General features: G+C 37.2%; 3 protein-coding genes and 1 non-coding gene across 4 annotated transcripts in view; 2 read left to right on the top strand and 2 right to left on the bottom strand.

Moving 5' to 3' along the window:
• Positions 1 to 2934: 2934 nt before the first annotated feature.
• LOC125231112 (N6-adenosine-methyltransferase non-catalytic subunit) lies at positions 2935 to 7813 on the bottom strand. The gene is made up of 6 exons (XM_048136465.1): positions 7683 to 7813; positions 7446 to 7604; positions 6498 to 6698; positions 5789 to 5945; positions 5151 to 5460; positions 2935 to 4300 (listed from the first exon to the last, which is right to left on the bottom strand). Exons 1-6 carry the CDS (start codon positions 7746 to 7748, stop codon positions 4057 to 4059), a joined length of 1137 nt encoding a protein of 378 aa, XP_047992422.1. The 5' UTR covers positions 7749 to 7813; the 3' UTR covers positions 2935 to 4056.
• Positions 7814 to 8085: 272 nt separating this feature from the next.
• Positions 8086 to 8157, top strand: Trnad-guc. Its single transcript has one exon. It is a non-coding gene; the product is annotated as a tRNA-Asp (tRNA).
• A 1650-nt stretch (positions 8158 to 9807) lies between these two features.
• The window catches only part of LOC125231154 (von Willebrand factor-like), a 40184-nt gene continuing 27177 nt past the window's right edge, over positions 9808 to 22814 (bottom strand). Inside the window, exons 6-8 of the mRNA XM_048136515.1 lie at positions 12433 to 12633; positions 10447 to 10593; positions 9808 to 10012 (exon numbers count right to left, since the gene is read on the bottom strand). Coding sequence (XP_047992472.1) covers positions 9864 to 10012; positions 10447 to 10593; positions 12433 to 12633 — 497 coding nt within the window. The 3' untranslated portion in view covers positions 9808 to 9863. The remainder of the gene's footprint in view (positions 10013 to 10446; positions 10594 to 12432; positions 12634 to 22814) is intronic.
• LOC125231155 (p53 and DNA damage-regulated protein 1) lies at positions 18992 to 19750 on the top strand. Its single transcript, XM_048136516.1, has one exon. The coding sequence runs from the start codon at positions 19294 to 19296 to the stop codon at positions 19690 to 19692; it is 399 nt and encodes a 132-aa protein (XP_047992473.1). The 5' UTR covers positions 18992 to 19293; the 3' UTR covers positions 19693 to 19750.

Raw genomic sequence — 22814 nt, 5'->3', positions numbered from 1 at the left:
GTGGCATACCCCAACACAGTAATGTATATGTTGCCAGCACAAAACTATGATGTAATTATCAGGAAAAAGTGATATTATCAGAAGGCAAAATGCACTTGCATTTTAGACTTTGACAAAGGTTTTATACTGACAAATTTTGCTCATTGTACCTGTAAATTCTAACTCGTTTTCTTAAAAATGTGGATTTCATAGCCCGGTCAGTAAAGCCCTTGCCGCGAATACTTTTTTTATAAATCGTAAGTTCTTAGTTCCACAGTGAGTAAAAAATATGTAAATTTTTTCTTATCCTAGTAAGTAAAAGATCTCATATGTCATATTTTTTTGTTTTGTCTTTTTTATATTTTGAGGAACTTCGGAATAGTCGAGTTGATTTAAAGACAACCTATGTAAAATAAAATATATTGATGTATATATTTGCTTTGTTTTATTTTGAATTCCTGATAGTGCTACTAAAACAGCAGTAGCAGTTTTCAATGAAACAGAGGGCCTACAGACCCTACAGAGTAGTCAAACCCAACCTCAGAGATTCGAGAGATCGCTCTCAAATTAAGGCGTCGTTACTTTGAGTTGGAAGAAATGCTTACAATTTGTTAAATTCAGTGAACGCAGTAAGACCTCAAAGAACTATTCCAAATCCTAAAAATCCGACCATATCACAGATTTAATAAAAAAACAAGTTTAAAAATTATAACCATTTTTATTTCTATAAAATATCCGATTACATAAAAAATACTGAATTCATTCACATGTCACTTTTTCTTATGCAGTCCGAACTTAACAGTAAAGCTGCGTGCACACTTGAGACACTGCACGTTCACAGATATAGTGCGAAAAGATTTGCCTTCGTATTGTTACGGAAACGTACGAACGTGTCATGCTATTTACATCATATTATTATCATCATCATGGTATTTAAATACGAACGTCGCCGGAAAAATACGGAAACCCTTTTCGCATTACATCTGTATGTATATTTTATAACCTAAAGCGCAACCCTGGTAAGTCTGAAATCCATTAAATTAAAGAACTCTGGACATGTCTCAAAATATTCAAACACTTATTGGTTTATTAATTTCTTCCACTCCGTAATCGTCATACGTATAAAAAATGGTAACGGAATGGAAATAATTGGGACTCTTCGGAAAAATGACTCAAGAGTAGATTACATAAAATTGTCTGGATAAAAAACAGCAGTGTACTTGTAAATAAAATGACTGATCTATGTTTTCGAAATAAAATACATAATTATGATATGATCTGTGGTTTCTCTACCATAAAAGCGTGGATAAAAATATAACTTATTCCGTCAGCATAAATTAACTTAGTTTTTGGTCATTTTCAGAATTTGGGACCCCCAATTAGCGTAAGTTGTTAACAAAAATTAATTCGCTGTCAGTTTTGTGACGACAACTAAGCATAAAATCTGTCTAAAAATGTACTTTTTTCACGTTCTGAATGTAGATTATCGCTTAAAGTTAATTAACACAAGTTTATGTAATATTTTTATAGAAATTTCATTCTTAATTATCGTCACAAAACTGACAGTGAGTTAATTTTTGTTTAACAACTTACGAATTGGGGGTGGGGGGGTCCCAAATTCTAAAAATGCCTTTTTAGACTAGGGTTGCGCCTGACAATTCATCAATTTAAAATAAACTTAATTAAAATGTGCATGCATTTTGACATAAAAACTATTTTAAAACTTTAAAATATAATAAAACGTCAGGACGCAAGTACCTATTGGGGATCATCCACATATTACGTCACACCAAATTTCAGGTTTTTGGACCCCTCCCCCCCCCTATGTCACGCTTTTTTGTATCCCATTAACAGGGATTGTCACATTAAGTATGACCCCCCCCCCTCCCCCTTACACTGTGACGTAATATATGGATGACGCCTTGCAAGAGAGTGGCCATAAGCTTTTAAACGCCAGGCTTATCTTCAGTGTGTCATTGTGAACCTAGAAATTAAAAACTCGCAAAATTACATACATACATACATACAATCACGCTTGTATCCCATAAAGGGGTAGGCAGAACACATGAAACTACTAAAGCTTCAGTGCCACTCTTGGCAAATAAGGGGTTGAAAGAAAACGAAACTGTGACATTGCAGTGACAGGTTGCCTACGCCACAATTTAACCCATATCCCATAGTCGCCTTCTACGACACCCACGAGAAGAAAAGGGGTGGTGAAATTCTTAACCCGTCACCACGCACTCGCAAAATTATTGGTGAAAATATGATTTTTGCCACTTTCAGGCTGTGAAACAGCGCCATCCAAGAGCCAAGAGGTACACTTTTTTTGTATGGAATTGTCAGTCCCGGTATATATCGTCTTTGAAAGAACTGTAACACTAGTACCTATTTTCCAGAAAGTTTTTTGTTTTAGATTTTTTAATATTAATGTCAAATTAAGGAACAAACACCGAAAGCGCCATCTACTATAGGGCTGGCCAGTCAGTCACATACAACCTGTATTAACACTTCACTCATGTCTGATGCAGTTAGTAGCCAAATAAACTTCGTTAACCCTTAAATGCATATTGTTGCCATTTGGCTTCAATGCATGTATTTTTTAATAAACTAGCCAAAATATAAGCTCGACTTTTTTATTTATTTTTCTTAGATCTGTAGGATCATCATCGTTTTTTCACACTTTTCCGCTATTTTTTCTTAAATGGTTGGAAATAATGTTTTTATTTAAGAAAAAATGGCGGAAAAGTGTGAAAAAACTGGATGATGGTGATTTTTAGTACATGATTCAGGCAGATTTTTTCAGAGTTAGTAACTATTTTATGTTTAATCATTTTATCATAGGGGTTTCTCAAATAGTGTACCTTTTTAATAGTAGTAAAAGTTTTCTTATAAATTTTACTAGTAATTATATATTTATATAAGTAAGATTTAGCCTATTTTACTTCTAACACTGATTTAGTATTAAAATCGATGTTAAATATTTTTTTATTATTTTTCCTAGAGTCAGAAAACCATTGTCTATCACATTATTAATTTCTAGTTAAAAGAAAAAAATCATGCATTTAAGGGTTAAAACTATCTCGTATCTGTATTTTTCAGTAGTTTTAAGTTTCTTTTGCTATATTATCGCACAATTTCCTCCCTGGGGCACTGAGCGGGCCTTGAAACTGTGTGCTGGGAACGCGCCTCTTTCATACAGCGTGTGGATTCCATACGGGCGAATAATGTATCCAGTTAAAGTATCTGATTATACGAATCGTGTAGGATAATCATTTTGTTAAAAAGTGTTATTCATTGAGTAATTAATTTTTGAAATCTGGCCAAACAGCAATGTACACCATCCAATTAATTTGACATACATAAACGGCATGTCGTAATGACGTTTAGGTAGGTAGGCTAATTGATGTGGATATAATACATTGCGTGCTGAATTATTATGTATGAAAAAAAAATATCTCATCTATTTAAAAAAAAACCACGTAGTTAGGCTTTTTAGGTCCGATACTAATCGTCATTAAGATATTCGCCCGTATGGAACACACACGTATATTTGATCGCCAGTGTTCGAGGTGTGACACCGCGGGGCGGGCCTTGTTAGTGTTGTAAGGCGCATAGTCAGCACAAGGTGGGCCTTGTTGGGTTTTTGGTAGAGATGCAACGAATAGTTGTTTGGCCGGATGCCGGAAACCGAATATTCGGCCCAACCATCGGCCGAATATTCGGTATCCGGCCGCCGAATATTCGGACAGCAGAATTTTACCTACAATACGTACAATTTAAGCAGGGAGCGGGCGCGTCGTGCAGGTTTTGACTTTTTCGTAGTGAACTTCGTGCGGAGTCCATTTTTGTTTAAATGTTTATTTTTTTAATAACAAAGGACTATGATTATAAGTATTATAACATTTAATTTGTTTACCCCATAATCATTTAATCAAAAATAGCACATCCGTTATCCGGCCGGATAGTACGTCACTATCCGGTATCCGGCCGAATATTAAAATAATGGCCGAATAGGCCGGACACCGAATAGTAACCGAATATTCGGTGCATCTCTAGTTTGTGGAGTGTTGTAGTCTACAGCGCGGGTCGGCCGCGGCCACGCGCTCTAAAGCCTCCGCGACCGCGCGGACGGGCCTTATTAGTATTCGGCGGGCTCTTAGGCCGCAGGGCCTCAATACGCTCCGTGCAGCCGGTGGAGTCCCGGCCCTCAGCGAAGTTGGCCGCGTATAGTGCGGCGTTGAAGTTAGAGTTGGTGAGCTCGTGGCCGACGGTCACCCAGCCGGGGCGGATGGTCGAGTCGCGACCGAATAGGTGGATTCTGCGGACAAAGAATGTTGAAAGTTAATGGTATTTTAGAGGTATAGTTTAGGTATTTTTTATTTATTTTATTTATTTAGCCTTTTCTTCTGAACATGGTCTAGTGTTTATGATTGTTTGTTTAGATGAAGTCGCGTAGTTCAGTGTGCCTGGTGGCATAGGCCTCCTCCAGCTCTTTCCATTTCCTCTGAAAGGCCCTACAGTGGTTATAATAGTTTAGGTATACTCCGTTTCAAATACGAAGACCCGATAGCACTTGAGCCGGCCATTAGGCGTTAACTGTCTTACTGAAAACATAAAATACCTGGCCAGACCCTTTTTCGGTGTAGCCATTATTTTTACACGCCGCACTTTTCTTTACTTGTATCAGGGGCGGCTCACTCCGCGATTCTATCGCCGCGGCAAAAAGTACATGCTGGCGGCCGCGAGTTCGCGGCCTAATCAGGGGTGGCGCGCTTTCTCACGGAATGCACGTCCGCACTTTCTATTGTTACTTTACGTCGCGAGTTTTTTTTAAGTTTTATATGCGATGTCCGCGCGTGAATGCCTAATAATGCTTAGTTAAATAGACATCATGAATAAAATAGGACAATCTTACACAGATCTACTATTAAGTCCCACGGAAAAGTTCAATTAAAACCAAGTTTACTTACTTATACTAACAAAATCGACCAAACACAAAATATAGGTAAAACTGTGACTATGAAAGTAGGATCCTTTTGAACATAAAGTAAGTAGGTACAAATTAAATACCAATAGTGTGTGCGTTAACCCCTCAGGTAATAAAACATGCCAAAACGCTATATAGGTGGTATGGTGTACAACTGCAACTGGAATTTTAAAAAACATACCTTCTCCGTCCCAAACAAAAGTGCTCCATAATATGAAATATCTCAATCGGCTTCTCCGTACTCCCAAACTCCGGATCCTCCGATATAATCAGATCAATATCCACATTAGCATGAATAAAATCTCCGTCTGAAGACCTCCGGACGGTTCCCTTGATGCCCATAAGGCAGTGTTCCTTGGTGCGTTGGAACACAGCATTGTGTTCCAGGTTCTTGGAGTGCCCCGGGTTGTTGATGTTGGTTTTGATCCAGCAGATGTCCTCGCAGCGACGGAAACCCCATTTCTTGAGGCATTCGCGGCCCATGTCTAGTCCTGAAAGATTTTTAATGTGAGTAAAGGATAAGTTGCACCCCTTAAAAACACTCCCTTCAAAATCACCCTGATGGTTTGGAATAAACTGTCAGTTGATGTTGTGTTTTACAAAATGTTTAAAGTATAAAAATAAGCGAGATAAGCATATACACACACACTGATGATGATGCTGAATAAAACATGAGTTATTTTAAATCATATTTGTACTTTCCGTTAGTAATGATAGGCTTTCTACCTTTTCCCCTCTCTTCAGATGCAGATGCCCTGTAGCTTAGATTTCTGACATAAAGTTAGTTCCATAGCTATCAAAAATAGCAAAAATAAGTACCTTCTGAGCTCCCACACCACAAGAATACGAAGGACCTGGGCTGGGCTATTTGCTGCAGATCCAAGGCAAGTACGTCAGGCCAGCGCCAGCCAGCGCCTAATGGTGGTTCCACTAGTACCACGTCGAATTTGCTGCCCATCTGCTTTAGGTCAAATGTCTGTAATAATAAAAATTATATTAGACTCACTTTTGGTATGACTAGTGATTCTAAAAGTCTATCTGGGGCCCGTTTTTCGAAGCTACAAGTTACAATTTACAAGTGGTAGTCAATGTCTAACATGACAAATTGAAAAGAGACTTCCGCTTGTAACTTGTAACTTTCAGCTTTGAGAAATGGGCCTCAGTAACTCCACACAGTTTTATAGTAACCACATGGATGCAAAGACAGGCAAATGAGCATGACCATGATATACCAAAATTTTATATCGGCTATGAGTATAGAAATTTCAAATGTTTGGATTATTTTTGTTTGTTTTGAAAATTTTCACTGCTTGAACATCAAAATTCAAAGAACATACAAAATTCGTAATAGATTTTTGAAGAACTATAGTTTTAGACTAAGAAGGGTCAAAAAATGTGTGAAAAAGCAGCTTATTTAGTTAAATCACATTCTTTTAATTTGAATCTAATTTAAGAATGTTAGGGCTAAGTAAATGAGACAGGTGCTATGATTTGGTAAGTTTGGAAGTAAGGCAAATTGAGCACATACCTTCAAATCACACTTCAAGTACATAGGCGGTGTTGCAGTCTGTGCAATCAAGTCATCCTTCAACTTGATGAGTTCCCGTAGCTTGGGGTACTCCTCGAAGCGGTCGGCCAGCCCCACGTCTCGGATGAAGTTCTGTGGCCGCTGGCCGGTGTCCACGAAGTGCTGGCAGTAGTCATTGTGGGGGTTCGAGGACTGGGTGCCCTGTAGGGGGTTGTTAATACATGTACACTCGCTTTTGCTCAAAATAAGTGTTTGGACAAAATTTTGTAAATAAAAATCATTGACATTTGGCCGAAATGAGACCAAAATCAAATCTATGGTTTTGGCTATAAGTCTTAGTTAATATGCTATATATTCATATGTCATATAGGCAAAAGAATGTTGGCGATGAAGGTTGATGGATGGAGAGGGAGGGGTAAACCTAAACAACACTGGATGGATTGTGTGAAAGAGGATATGAGGAAGAAAGATGTGAGTGTTGAGATGACGAAAGTTAGAGGAGAATGGAAGAGGAAGACATGTTGTACCGACCCCACATAACGTGGGATAAGGGTAGGAGGAAGAAGAAGAAGAGATATTCATAGGGAGCTTTTACTGACTATGAATATTGATGTCAGCAAACACATATAACACAAAAAAAACATTGCTTGTTTGCTCACAAATTATGATTATGATGTGTTTCATTATAGTATTTCAGCCAATGTAATGAATGTTCAAAGAAAATCCAATCAAAACATACAGGTATATACAAAATGTGGTAAAACTAACTTTTTCACACTGATAAATTGCAAGTTTGCTGACAAGTTGATGTTATAAGCAGAAAATACATTAATTTTCGATTTAAACTCTCTCTAGTGTAGGCATTTACTTACTTCATCATTCAGTATCATATCTATAACCTCCATTTAAATAGTATACTCATAGTTTTACCATCAACACTGCACAAACCTTAAGAAAAGTGGAAGAGTCTGTGTACACCAATTCATCAGGTTGTTCTTTGCTAGTCGGCTTGTCCTCCGCGCCTTCCGCCACCGCCTGCTTCTTGGCTGGCACATCGCTAGAGGTCCCTAGAGCCTGTCGCAGCTCACTCACACTCGAAACACCAAGCTGGAACCCAGAATTACCGACTAAAGTTCACCCATAGTTCACATAAGATATTTTGAGGTTATGTGTAAATTCACGTACAGTTTGTGCTAAAAGTTTCTTTCTCTTTTGAGAGCGCTCACGTAATTCCTTTAGTTTTTCACTCATATTGCTTGCTAAGTCTCTATAAAATTAATAACTTGGACTCGTCACGGAGTCGGCGTCATTTCTGATTTCTGTTTGATTTGACAGGTGAGGTGACGTTTTGAAACCGGTCTAACAACAAGTTGCATTCATGTTGCATTGTTTCTGATAAAAACAAGTCATGATGCACTTTTCATTTCATTGATTTTTCTCAAATATTATATACGTGAATGGCCTCTTCGTTCATTTTAAAATAATTTTCATTGAAATCTTTACTTTAGCAATATTTATCGAGAAATATTTTGTTGTTGTTATTGAATGTTCACAACATGTTAAGCTTAATTTCAACCTGTCTCTCACATCTTCGGTAGTATAGTGGTAAGTATCCCCGCCTGTCACGCGGGAGACCGGGGTTCGATTCCCCGCCGGAGAGATCTTTTTGCTTTATTTCCACATTTTATTATTTCTAAATTTTCTTTTTGTATTCTTATTGCTTTAAAATAACCTAAATAACTGTAAGTTATTAATATTTTTTTTGTTTTAGATCTTGATCTTTGGTAAAGTTTTTCAAATCGTAGTTATTGGATTGTGGATGTGTTAAACTACAAAATTTGATCCAGGATGGCCATGTACTAAAGAAAACTTCGGAAGCTTTCCATACTTTGTATGGATGGAAACTTTCCATTTCATAAATTTAAATTCCCTTTATTTTTCGTGAAAGTTCAAGGAATTTAAATTTATTTTGGAAAGTTTTCGCAACCTGCACATTAGGGTGGAGCGAATTTAAAAATTTTAGAAATATGCAATTGAATACCACTCAAAGAATGCCTAATTTTATGTAGATTATGAGAAAAATAATAAAAAAAATCTAGTTATATACTTTTGGCCCTCTACCATTAATTTAATAAAAAAATATTAATATTTTTTTGCAAAATATATTTTTTTAATTTTACATATTTTTTTTACATATATATATTAAACACCACCTTTGGTATCAGAAATGATTTTAATTTCATTTTTTTTTACGTTAAAACATTTTTTTTCTGAGACCTAAATTTACTGTAAATTTGTAATTTTCCAAAAAATCCTATTTATATATAACTCGTGCTTAAAAAAATATTCTAAGCATGTGACAGAAAAGCTATCAATCGAAATAAACTCATAGCACATTAAACAACATATCAGTCCAACCAAAATTTTTGGTTATAACGCTTCAAAGTATGCTTAAATTGCCCAATTAACGCCTAACATGTCACTTTTGGTCATCATGAAAAAGTAGGAAAAATCAAGAAAAACGCAAAAACCCAAAGCATTTTATTTATATCTAAAGATGTCCTTTCATATAAAAGACAACTCAAAAAATATATTGTACTTGTTACTTCGTTTATCGTATTTCGCATGATAACGTGATCATTGAGTCAAAAATGAAATATTGAAGTATCATTATTTACTATTGTTTAATAAATTTAAACATTATTATGGTTAAATTCACTTAATAACAGGTTCTTTTATATCATAAATTAATAATAAAAAATAAAAATTGACATCCGACATATTTAATTTATTTGTTAATTTTACCTTTTTTTTTGCTTTTACGGCTGGTAGAGGGCTAAAAGTAGTACCTAATTTTAAATTTGATACCAGAAATATAATCTATAATTTTTTCCACAACTTTCGATTACCTATTCCGTTATGAATTTCTAATTTTTAATTTTCTCCATACAAGCACGCTCCACCCTACTGCACATCACTATCCTGTACCTTGGATGTAGATACAGGGTCATGTGTTGGGTTAGTATGTAATGGAGTTGGTACAATAAACAAAGTGAAAGCATAAAAATAAAACCATTTAATAATTTTTAAGATAAATAGGTACACGTCTATTTAAATCACAGTAAAACTTGTTAACCACTTATGAAATGTATCAATCTTAAGTATCGCCACCGCCAGTAGAATAATGAGTATAGGCAAGGACCATTTTAGGTATAGGTATTATACAAAAATAATGTAAACAAAATCTTTCAGAAACCACAATCTTATTTGATATTTGCATTTTTTAATAAATGTTTCTACTCAGAATCTGCCTATCAGCAACTTTTATGAGGACTGTTACGCCAACTGCGTCTATCTCTTAGGTCTTCAATTTTCAGGAGCGGCAGATTTGACGTCGTCGAGCAGGTTCGGGTTGGGTGCGACCCGCATTCTGAATATCGGTGGCAGGTCAGACTTCGAACCTGGGACGGTGCTCAGTGTTAAATTCTTGCATTCTTCAGGAGTGAGGCAGAGGCCTGAAAAATATATGAAGTTTAGTGGTGTCAAGTGAGAATTTACTGTTTGCCTAGTAGTATTTAAACTAATTTGATTTAATTAATTTCATGAAACATGGCTAAGAACACTCCCGATTAACTCAGCTTTCAGACAAAAAAACTAAATCTAAATCGGTTCATCCGTTCGGGAGCTACGATGCCACAGACAGACACACACACAGACAGACACGTCAAACTTATAAAACCCCGTCGTTTTTGCGTCGGGGCTTAAAAAAGTGAGAGCGAGCGATTTAAGTTCATCGCTCGACGACGAACTATAACGCTCGTGCTATCATCGCGTCGCGTCCCTTTTATTTACACGGGAGCGACTATCTTATCTTCGTTTCTATCACCGATAGCTTAATATTAATCGCTTTTGGTGGCACAAGTGCCGTAGAGTCCAACACTATTGTTACCAGAAGTGGTGTCCCTCAGGAACCCAATCTTGCAGTGGCAGCCGAGCTGGCAACGCCGCGGGCGGTCCGGGCAGGTGTTTGGGCCTCCGCAGAGGATCTCGCAGCCGTAGCGGCACACGTATTCTTCGTTGGGATTGGTGCATGTTTCTGAAATCAGTCAAAATCGTCATAAACACCCTCCAGAAGTGTATGGGAGCGTGCGAAGGAAGATAAATCTTGTCTTCATTAGAGTCCACCACTGTGCTTTTGATGCCCCGCTGCACGCTCAATATGAGCGGTGCACTCAGGCCTTAGTGCGTTTTCACATTATCCGATCCGATATCGGATGTAGGACTGATATCCCATACATTCCAGGCGCCATCTTGGATTTTATCCATTGAAATCCTTCCGAGAACAGATATCGGATCGGATAATGTGAAAAAGGACTCAGTGTAAAGGCGTGCGGCGTGCATTGAACTTCTGAAACAATTGAAGCTCAATTTGTGACGTCATTACTTAGTTTGCGATGACATTAAGCTTTAGTGATACTTACTTAGATCAAAAGTGGAATTCTTGTGGCATTGTTATTGTGACTAATATTTACCTACCGCACAGAATACTTGAGGCAGTGAAGTTTGGAAGTTTCCACATTTAATTTACCTATACGGATCTGAAGCGAACCGCTTTTGAAATGACAATGACAATGCCTCATATAAAGACATCATTCTCTAATTTGGGAGCGAATCTTAAATACATGTAGGTACAGTATCTTTATACGGTCTTGGTGCGCAATGGCAGCCAGGTTCCGTTATCTCGGACTCGGCCAGAAAGTGCCTTGATTCTGGAGATATGGAATTTGAACAAAAGAACAGTAAACAAATAGAGGATTAACATTAACCTGAGATATAACCGTAGTAACCCACGCAAAGTTCAGCGTACAAGGTGTTTTCACACTAAAATGCATCAAGTTTGAACTACCATTGGTACCAGAGAAATCGCAACCTTCTTACAATAGAAGTAAAAGTTACATTGCATATGTATTTTGCTTTTTTTCCTTGTAGTTTTAAAGGTTTTTATCATATAAGGGCATGAAGAATGGCTGACCAAGTTATGCCAACATATAGCACCCACATGGTGACCGAAATGACGAATAGGTTGAATGTATGTCGATACGAATATAAGTAGATTTAAATTTATCAGGATAAAGTTCAATATGTTCATGGTTAGTCGTTGGTTGTATAAATAATGATGGTTGAGGTCAAATGGATAATTTTATATATTTTACAGTGGCAGAGCATCAAACATGGCCTATTGCACAAGCTGTTTTTCTTCACAGCTTGACGAAAATTATGTAAAATTTTCTCAAAATGCTTATTTGATCGAGTCGGTGGGATAGCGACTACGCGTCGTTTTAAAACCTTGCAAGTTTTGCAACAAATGTTAAAATTAACATTTCTTCAATAGTGTGCACACGAAAATTTTGCTACACTAAATTATCTCTGAAGTCTGAACATTAAGCAAGTTCTATAAAATTATATACTTTTAATTCTCGCTCGCCATTCATCAACGACAGAGCGTCAGGAGATAAGCCTAATTAATTACTATCCCATTAACATGATAATGGGTTTGCGGGTATTAAAATGCAGGTGCACGGGGACTTTTTGATTAACTGAGAGGTTTTCGTAGTAAATGAAATTAAAGTGGGAGAAGATACACAATACCTACGAGTACTTAAGTCACAGAGAGTCTGTATGTGCCTATTTTTAGATATTGTCAAGTAAAAAATGTAGTAAAGTAAAACTTAATAATTTAGCCTATGCTGTCAAAAACACTGCTTTGGTTCAACTCTGTAATACATGACTTACCCGGCGATCACCCGCGGATCCGCACGCTACTCTACGTTGAAAGCGAAACAACCCTATTTAGTGTCTTGCTGTGCTGACACACAAAAGCAGCGTACAAGGAATTCCACATTAAATGTGAAGACCGTCTTATCTTATTCCTTACGTGGTTCGCAGTCCTTCTGTTGCACGCAGTGTCCGCTGTAATGCCGCACTAGCGGAGGCCTGCAGAGGCATCCACGGGTGCAGACTCCGGGGCATATGGGGGAGGGTGCCCAGCAACTCGGCTCGCACCAGCCGCAGGAAAGGAATTCTTCATCAGGGGCGCAGTCCTCGATGGAGGGGTCGTTTCCGAACGTCACCTCGGCTGTTAGGAAATATAATCTAAGCTATAAAGGGTAATAGACCAGGAAAAATAGCTTGACCTGGACATAATTCGATAACCGTAATTTTCTTTTTCTGTCGTATAAAGTATCATTAGTGATAGTTAAAATACAAATTATTAATCAAATTAGGGTTCTGATTCAATTTAAAAAAAAATAAAAACGAACTTTGAATATTTTTTGATTTTATAACTAAAGTATTAAATGTAATCCGGAAAAAGTGCTTGTATTATGTTGTGACACCTGCATTTCATATAAAAACATCTAATTTTTATAAATAATTCATACAGAACTATCATTTATAAAGAAGGTTTAGTAAGTTACACATTTTCAGGCGTATTTCACTAGAAAATATTGTTAACCGTAATCCTGCAATTTATTATGAATATAATATTACGTGTGTTGATAAATTATTAAAACTTATACCAATACTTTTGGCGCTTGTTCAAAATCTTAAATATTGATAATTTTAGGAAAGGAAAAATACCTAACTAAATTGAAAGATGGTAAATTTTGCCGTTAATATATTCTTAGTACTATACGAAATCAATTAAACAACAAATATGTAAGATTCATTACTTAATTGATATTTTTCTTACTTGCGCTTTAATATGAACGTTATTACCTGCAGAATAAGGTCGTGCACAGAGTAGGTATAGCTAGTATAGTAGTAGCGGGAACGGGCGGCGAGTCGTCAACACGTGTTTCATATCAAGGGCGCCGCGTTTTCAAAACGCTTCGATAACAAATATTTCACCGTCCAGTATAAGAGAGCTCCCTTATTACAAGTGACAAAAGTCATACAAATCAATTAGTCCGATAGGTCACGTTAAACTGGTCAAGTCGTTAGCTCAATAATAGTACCTATCGAGCTTGACGAGATGCTTGGATCACAACAACGTAATATGTATGAAAGCTTGCGGCGCTTAAGACTGTATTCTTTCGAGTCGTGTGTAACGTATTTTGGCGAGGCAAATTTGAAGCACAGTGCGTGTCTGTCTCACTCACTCTTACGGTAAACCTAATGAACTGTTTCACTTTCAGAGGATTTTTGAAGTAATTTGGGTAATATGACATTGTCGCGGTGAGGTCTTTCCGGTACAAATTTATCGGTGGATCTTTTCGGATTTGTGGATGATGAGCCGATGCGATGTCGCTTCATTTTGAAGTGTCGACTCTCGCGAGGGAGTTCTTAGAGGACCGCGAGGAGCGCGTGTGACTGTTGAGTTTTTGAATGATTTGAAGTTTGTGAATGATTTTATTTTGTGTGTATTTGTGTGGGCATGAGGTGTTTGTGTTGCGAGAGTCAAATCAATAATATGAGTGGTACAAATATTATTAGGGGGCCTCATGTGTGAGAAACTCAACACTCGAATGCTGCGTAACAATGCGAGCCGAAATCGCCTAATCGGAAGTGTCCGACTTGGTATCGACTAATCTATACACGTTGTAACATGAGAAACCAGAAATCAAAACCTGGTTTCTGGTATCTAGTACCCGGTAACCGGTAACCGGTAACCGATAACCGGTAACCGGTATCCGGTATCCTGTATCCTGTATCCGGTATCCGGTAACCGGTATCCGGTAACCGGTATCCGGTATCCGGTAACCGGTATCCGGTAACCGGTAACCGGTATCCGGTAACCGGTAACCGGTATCCGGTAACCGGTATCCGGTAACCGGTATCCGGTAACCGGTATCCGGTAACCGGTATCCGGTAACCGGTAACCGGTGACGGGTCTCCGGTATTCGGTGACCGGTAACCGGTAACCAGTAACCAATGACCGTTAACCGGTATCCGGTAAACGGTGACCGGTAACCGGTAGACGGTAACCGGTATCCGGTAAACGGTAGACAGTAACCGGTAACCAGCATCCGATATACGGTATCCGATATCCGGTTTCCCGTGTTCGGTTTCCCGTTTCTGGTTTGGTTTTGGTTTTAGTTTTAGTTCTGTTAGTTTAAACAAAAACAAAACTGAAAACGAAAACGGAAACCGAAACGGGAATGGAAACGAAAACCGAAATCGAAACCGAAACCAAGACCAAAACCGAAACCGAAAAAAATATTTAAGTTCCTAGAAGTAAAGAGTGACAGAGATAGCACTATAATCATTTAAGTTCCTGGTAGTAAAGAGTGACAGAGATAGCACTCATGTTAGTCAAACTCGTGGTATGTGCACTTCCCGTACACAGTAAAGAGTGACAGAGATAGCACTATAATCATTTAAGTTCCTGGTAGTAAAGAGTGACAGAGATAGCACTGTAATAATAAAATTTATGTTCCTGGTAGTAAAGAGTGACAGAGATAGCACTATCATAATTAAAGTTCCTGGTAGTAAAGAGTGATAGAGATAGCACTCATGTTAGTCAAACTCGTGGTATGTGCACTTCCCGCACACAGTAAAGAGTGACAGAGATAGCACTATAATAATTTAAGGTCCTGGTAGTAAAGAGTGACAGAGATAGCACTATAACAATTTAAGTTCCTGATAGTAAAGAGTGACAGAGAATAGAGATAGCACTATAATAATTTAAGTTCCTGGTAGTAAAGAGTGACAGAGATAGCATTTTTGTTATTTAAATTTCTGTTAGTAAAGAGTGACAGAGATAGCACTATTGTTATTTAAATTTCTGTTAGTAAAGACGTAAAGAGTGACAGAGATATCACTCACGTTGGTCAAAGACGTGGTTTATGGACTACTATTTGGACCCCCCAATGTCACGCTTTTTAATCCTTTAACATGGATTGTCACATTTAGTATGACGTAATATATGAATGACGCCTAAAGATTGAGAGAGACAGCAATATTGTTCTTCAAATTCGTGGTAGTGAGAACAGGGTGCGTAGCCGAATGGCACAAACGCTCACGAAACGAAACGCTAGTAGATATCTATCTCTATCGCTCTTGCGTATTGGCGCGACAGAGCCAGACTGCGTTTCGTTTTCGTTTCGCGTCGGAGAAATGGCATTCGGCTACGGGGCCTGAACAGAGACAGCACTATGTATCGCGCGGCCGCCGACTACGCAAGTCGCCGCGTAATTATAATAACCGTTCGGCTCCTTTTTAGATCGTGTACAGTCAACAACACAGCTGGCAAGACAAAGTGCCAAAAATATGTATAGAGTATTTTATTTCCTGTACAAGTGTTGGTACTTGGTACATTAAGGTATGTGTATACATATATTTGGCACTTTATCTTTATTCACAGCTGAGTTGCTGACTGTACCAATAACGATCAACTATGAACTTTTGTGGTTTGTTTTAAATAGTTCTATGCAGATATAGATTAGAATACCTATTCTATCGGTACTTTTTGTATAGGTTATTATAATAACTGGACAAAATAATTATAATCAGTGCCGGCGCACTCCGCGATCACGATTCTTTCGCCGAGCTACAAGGCCTTGATATATAGGATGTATTATTTTATCAGCAACAAAAATATGTGATGATATTGAATTAAGGCAAAACAAGACATATAAACGCTCTCCATTATTTCCTCCCTGGTTTATGAAGCTAGAACAATGATTTTTAACACATACGAAATTCGTACACTGAAATAAAGTGATGATACTATAAATATACTCGACATTCAAAGTCGATAATCTAGTGACGTGAGAAGTTATTGATATAACAGAATTTTGCACAAAATTTTGCAGAATTTTGCCCTTTGATGTTGAAAATGCCGCCACTCTATAAAACAAACAGACCGCACACGAGCAGCCGACATTAAATTCTATTGCACGGCGCGAAGGTCGAAAGCCGCGCCCGCACCTGGGCGTAGGTAGCGAGATCGGGTGCACGTGCGCTTACCTTTGAAATCGCCGACACACAGGTGTCGCCGTTCGCCCTCTCTTTTCATTTATGTTTCTGTTTCAATCGGTTAGCCGTATGCCGGCCGGCAATAAAGGTTGTTTTTTTAACCGACTTCAAAAAAAGTAGGAGGTTCTCAATTCGACTGAATGTTTTTTAGGGTTCCGTAGTCAACTAGGAATCCTTATAGTTTCCCCCTGTCTGTCTGTCTGTCCGTCCGTCCGCGGATAATCTCAGTAACCGTAAGCACTAGAAAGCTGAAATTTGGTACCAATGTATCAATCACGCCAACAAAGTGCAAAAATAAAAAATGGAAAAAAATGTTTTATTAGGGTACCCCCCCTACATGTAAAGTGGGGGCTGATTTTTTTTTTCATTCCAACCCCAACGTATGATATATTGTTGGATAGGTATTTAAAAATGAATAAGGGTTTACTAAGATCGTTTTTTGATAATATTAATATTTTCGGAAATAATCGCTCCTAAAGAAAAAAAAAAGTGCGTCCCCACCCCTCTAACTTTTGAACCATATGTTTAAAAAATATGAAAAAAATCACAAAAGTAGAACTTTATAAAGACTTTCTAGGAAAATTGTTTTGAACTTGATAGGTTCAGTAGTTTTTGAGAAAAATACTGAAAACTACGGAACCCTACACTGAGCGTGGCCCGACACGCTCTTGGCCGGTTTTTGATCATATTAATATTTTCGGAAATAATCGCTCCTAAAGGAAAAAAAGTGCGTCCCCCCCCTCTATATTTTGAACCTTATGTTTAAAAAAATATGAAAAAAGATCAAAAAAGTAGAACTTTATAAAGACTTTCTAGGAAAATTGTTTTGAGAAAAATACGATAAACTACGGAACCCTACACTGAGCGTGGACCGACACGCTCTTGGTCGGTTTTTTTGTTACTCGATATCTCCGAGAATCGTGGACCGATTTTCAAATTATTTTTTAATCGAACGGGTATAACCCCGAGATGGTCCTATTGGCACCAAGTCCCAGGCGGCGCGGCGCGCGCCACGCCGCCGCCACGCCGCCTGGGGCGCGTCTTACGTCCTTCCTATACAAAATGTACTGAGGAGACGATTTTTGAATTACACTCAGGTGGCGTGGCGCGGACGTCCGTCCGCGCCCCGAGACACGCGACGCTCTGGTGTGGCCGGTACCTTACGTCCCTAACCTATTAACCGATCCGCCGCGGTGACGCGGCCGGTGCGCGGCGCGCTCTCCCAGGCCCGCGCCCCGCGCGCTCCCCCGCCCCGCGACAGCCGCTCTACGACAACTTTGCACCCTTTTAAATTACTGACATTTACAGTTTCTTAAGCGCGACCTTCACAGTATTAATTTTGATAAAATCATGATTATAGTACACAAAAACCTGGTCTTAAGCAAAAAAATCTCAGTTACAATTTATACCTACTGAGAAATTCATGTTTATTTAAGCGTTAAAAATATATGTTTAAGATCGGTGTTAAATGTCTATATATACTTAATACAATGCAAATTGATATATATATCATGGTCACCATTTTTACCTACCTAGATATTCACATTAAATGAAAACGGTAAAAAAAAGTACACAATCAGATTTATTTTCTGTGTAATATCGCTAATAACTGATCGCATCTGAGTGCACCACAAAGTTAATCTAACAAAGTTTTCGGTTAACTATTTTGCTGTTAGCGAAAAGTGGGATAATGTACTTTATCTCATGATTTTTATAAGATATGAATACGATCGTCTTTTTTTTTATCTATGTACATAATTACTATTTGATGCTTAATAATAATACCCAATAATAGTATTTTATGCAACTGGTGGTTAAAAGAGGTCAAAAAAGGTGAGTGGCGTGGGTAACAATTTGAGGCGAAGCCGAAAATTGTTAATAAAGACGCCACGAGCATTTTTTGACTCAGTTAAACACCGTTGCATACAATACTTTTTCTACGACCAAGCACTTATTTTGAAAGAAAATTATAAATTCAACAAATACCTACTTTCAGTCATCTTAGTTATCTAGGTGGTCCGCCTACCATTTTGAATATGCAGTTTGAGTGCAAACATGAAAATAAAACTGTCTATGGTATGGTTCTTTGAAGCCTGGCCACTAAGACGAATCGAGCCGAGTTGAATCGAGTTCTATACATTTGAATGCGATTCGACGCGTCGCCAATGAACGCAGCAGAAAACGAAGGAGTCTCGACTCTGCGAATTGGTTTGTTAAGTTGGTAGCAATGTATTTACTGAACTGTAAAACAGCTATATCGTGCGACTGCTACTAAATGTTTTCAGGGTATAGACTAGATAGATTTGTCCTGACATCTTTTATGTAGGGTTTTAACGTTCTATGCACGACCTTGTAACTCACGAATAACAGTACGGGAGTAGAAAAAATATCAAAAAGGACGAGTTATTGAATTATGTCCAGGGTACCTTACTTTTACTCCACTATAACTTTTTGATGGTATAAGAATTGGGCTTTTTTACGGTATAAGAATTTGCATTTTATTATCTTACCCTGCGGTACGCTACGCCAGCTTAGAAAAGTTTTGGGTGGAGTCTGTAAGGAAAGCAGTGAAGAGTTGTTGTATGTTTTGGGGCCCTTTTATTTCAGGACTCTTCTCTTTCCGAACAGACTTTACTTGTTTACACTTTTTGGCAATATTTTCACATACACCAGTTTTGTTGGCTGAATAACCTTGCAGCTATGGTCAAGTTAATAAAAAAAAAATACTGAGATCTGTCAGTTTGACAGTACCTGGTTTTAGGTTAGGTTTACTATAAATAAACTAAAATAAAATTGTTGTAAATATTTGATTTAGAACATGAATGACCAAGAGAAACTATTCAAGTACTTAGAAAGTGTGGAAAAACTAGCAGAGGAAATATTAAGTGACCGTAGAGAGATAGTATTATTAGATAAGCGAAGAAATCAAAACCGAGAGGCACTGCGCGAGCTTTCGAAATCTTCACAAAGTAAACATTGGATCACTGTTGGGTCCGTGCTAATTAAATACAACGACAGAACCACTAAGGAGCTTCTAGAAGCAGATCAGAAGCATTTGAATATTGATATAAATAAGCTGCGAAGTGAATTGAAAGTAAAAGTGAATAATTTGAGAGACTTGGAGATGCAGCCGGCAGTCCCTGGTCTTATGTTAGTGCCTATGTCTCAGAAAGAAACTGCTGCTATGTCAAATGCGGGACTTTTCTCACCAATGTGAAGAAGCTATGGCATTCGATTGTAAGCGTACCTGAATATATGAAATCCAAACATCAAAATTGTGTTTTCTTTTGACACCTCCGGGAAGACCAAAAATTGGTATGAATTTAATGTACTTTTATTATAAATTGAGATGTACCCATTTTGTTGCTTACTACTCTGGATGAGATTTAATTGTATCTTTAAATTGTTAAAGTGTTTTATGGAAAACAACAAAGTGGGTAATGTTTCTACCTACAGACAGAATGAAAATGAAAAAATATTTATTAAGTAAAGAGTACATTACAAGTTGATTAAGAGGGCTTTCATGTGAAAAATAGTGAAATCGCAACCGAGTGCTTAATCATACCGTGTGTGGTATCAAATTAAAGAGCTTTCCGAGCAGTTTACAAATATATAACACATAATAGGACTTTTTCTACTTCTAACAAAATATGAGAAAATGTCCAGAAGTGGCAATAATTGTGACGGGGAAGGCTCGTTTTCAAAAAATTGCCAAAAATATATAAATATAGAAATTTATAGTCACTAAGGCATAAGAGCAATTTAAGTAAACATTGCACATTATTTTTTTACGAAAATAACTCCGATGTGATGTAGATTTTCAAAGAAATTGTCACTTAATTTTAGGTAATTTCTGAAAAAAATTGAATTTGTCTTAGCCTCTTTTATTCTTTTTAAAAACCTTACAGTAAAAATGTAGTCTTAGAAGTTTGTAGTGCAGGATACACGTATTATAAATTTACCAGTTTCAGTATTCCAAATTGTCCAAATTTTACAAATAAGCTCGACTAATCCAGCACTATACGCAGGTTTTCCTAAACATTGCATCAGAGAAAAATTCGTAATTAATTTAGTAAGTTTTCTAAAATCCAGTCTGATAAGTATCAAGATAATAAGATGCTCTAATTGAAACTTGTATTAAATATGTGTTTGACGACCGGTCTGGCGCAGTCGGTAGTGACCCTGCCTGCTGCGCCGTGGTCCCGGGTTCGAATCCCGGTAAGGGCATTTATTTGTGTGATGAGCACAGATATTTGTTCCTGAGTCATGGATGTTTTCTATGTATATAAGTATTTATATATTATATATATTGTTGTCTGAGTACCCACAACACAAGCCTTCTTGAGCTTACCGTGGGCCTCAGTCAATCTGTGTAAGAATGTCCTATAATATTTATTTATTTATTATTTATTTATATCTATTAGATAACGGAAAGTGTAGTATTTCACCGACAGAAACTACGAATTTTACATTATTTTGATGTTTTTCTAAAAAAAGCAGCCTTAATATTGGTAACCGCACTAGGCATGCCTGTAGCGCGGCAACCAATAACATATGTGCCAAAGAATTGATGTAATAGAACATGTTAAGGGGAAACTCAGGGATAGAATCACTACAAGAGTGAACTAAGATTTACCTACTTTTGGTTTAGGTGAAGGAGTAAAACACAAAAAAACTTTGTGAAATATATATTTTAATTAACAATAAATTAATATCACATTAAATCAGTACTACTATAAATAATACTGTCAGCTACGAATATAAATATATGAAAGATATTAAGAACACAAATGAATTTCATCATCACTTGCCCACTAAATTTGGTATTACATGCAGGCGGAGCGGAAGTTACAGAAAAATTGTTCTATCATGGGAGTTTTTATAATACTTAACTTACTTTTACTTAACTTTTTTATATCTATTTACTTTATACTAGCTTTTGCCCGCGTCTTCGCTCGCGTTAGAAAGAGACAAAAAGTAGCCTATGGCACTCTCCATCCCTTCAAATATTTCCACTTAAAATCGAGTCAATTCGTCGCTCCGTTTTGCCATGAAAGAAGGACAAAAAAACAGACACACACTTTCCCATTTATAATATTATCTATTTTATATCTCTTAGCTTCTATATTTGTGATGTATTAACATTGTGTGTAGCTCGGGGCATAAGAATATATCGTCACTACTTTTAAAAACCGGCCAAGAGCGTGTCGGGCCACGCTCAGTGTAGGGTTCCGTAGTTTTCCGTATTTTTCTCAAAAATTACTGGACCTATCAAGTTCAAAACAATTTTCCTAGAAAGTCTTTATAAAGTTCTACTTTTATGATTTTTTTCATATTTTTTAAACATAAGGTTCAAAAGTTAGAGGGGGGGGACGCACTTTTTTTTCCTTTAGGAGCGATTATTTCCGAAAATATTAATATTATCAAAAAACGGTCTTAGTAAACCCTTATTCATTTTTAAATACCTATCCAACAATATATCACACGTTGGGGTTGGAATGAAAAAAAAAATCAGCCCCCACTTTACATGTAGGGGGGGTACCCTAATAAAACATTTTTTTCCATTTTTTATTTTTGCACTTTGTTGGCGTGATTGATATACATATTGGTACTAAATTTCAGCTTTCTAGTGCTTACGGTTACTGAGATTATCCGCGGACGGACGGACGGACGGACGGACGGACAGACAGACATGGCGAAACTATAAGGGTTCCTAGTTGACTACGGAACCCTAAAAATCTCGTATCTCACGCTGCTCCTCAAAGTTAAAACGCAGTAAGTCTATATGCATTCCATACATACTTACCTACTACAATTTTCTTTTAATTGACAGACGAAGATACAAGTATTTTAAAAAATAGTGACGATATATTCCAAACTAGGGTCTTTAATTTATTCTGTCTCCATTTTACTTACTCTCATTTGTAATGTTTAGCTTCTGCCCCACATTGCAAAATGTATTATTATATATCAGTGAGCAAATTACCTATTATGATATAATTGAGTCATATACATATTCTTGTAGCTGACTGTAGTTCTAAGTCTACCACACAGTGCAAAAACAGAAAGTGCTAAAGTCTAGTCCAATAACTATTTTATATTATCAAGGAACATACTATTTTAACCCAGGGCAAGAATATTGAATATATGGGCATTTTCAGAATTTGGGACCCCCCAATTAGCATAAGCTATTAACAAAAGTTAACTCACTGTCAGTTTTGTGACGATGATTAAGTATGAAATTTCAATAAAAATAGTGTTTTTGTGTTAGTTACATAAACTTTAAGCAATAATCTACATTCAGAATGTGAAAAAAGTAAATTTTTTGGATATATTTTA

Source organism: Leguminivora glycinivorella, chromosome 11 (genome assembly GCF_023078275.1).
Source record: "Leguminivora glycinivorella isolate SPB_JAAS2020 chromosome 11, LegGlyc_1.1, whole genome shotgun sequence".
Lineage (NCBI taxonomy): Eukaryota > Metazoa > Arthropoda > Insecta > Lepidoptera > Tortricidae > Leguminivora > Leguminivora glycinivorella.
This window is presented reverse-complemented; position numbering and strand designations above follow the sequence as displayed.

Excerpts from the sequence above, each read along its gene's own strand:
- LOC125231155 (XM_048136516.1), top strand. The coding sequence starts at position 19,294 with ATGAATGACCAAGAGAAACTATTCAAGTACTTAGAAAGTGTGGAAAAA.
- LOC125231112 (XM_048136465.1), bottom strand. The coding sequence starts at position 7,748 with ATGAGTGAAAAACTAAAGGAATTACGTGAGCGCTCTCAAAAGAGAAAG. Across the intron at positions 6,699-7,445 it reads ACTCTTCCACTTTTCTTAAG|GGCACCCAGTCCTCGAACCC; the intron begins GTTTGTGCAGTG and ends AACCCCCTACAG. Across the intron at positions 4,301-5,150 it reads TTTTGTTTGGGACGGAGAAG|AATCCACCTATTCGGTCGCG; the intron begins GTATGTTTTTTA and ends CTTTGTCCGCAG.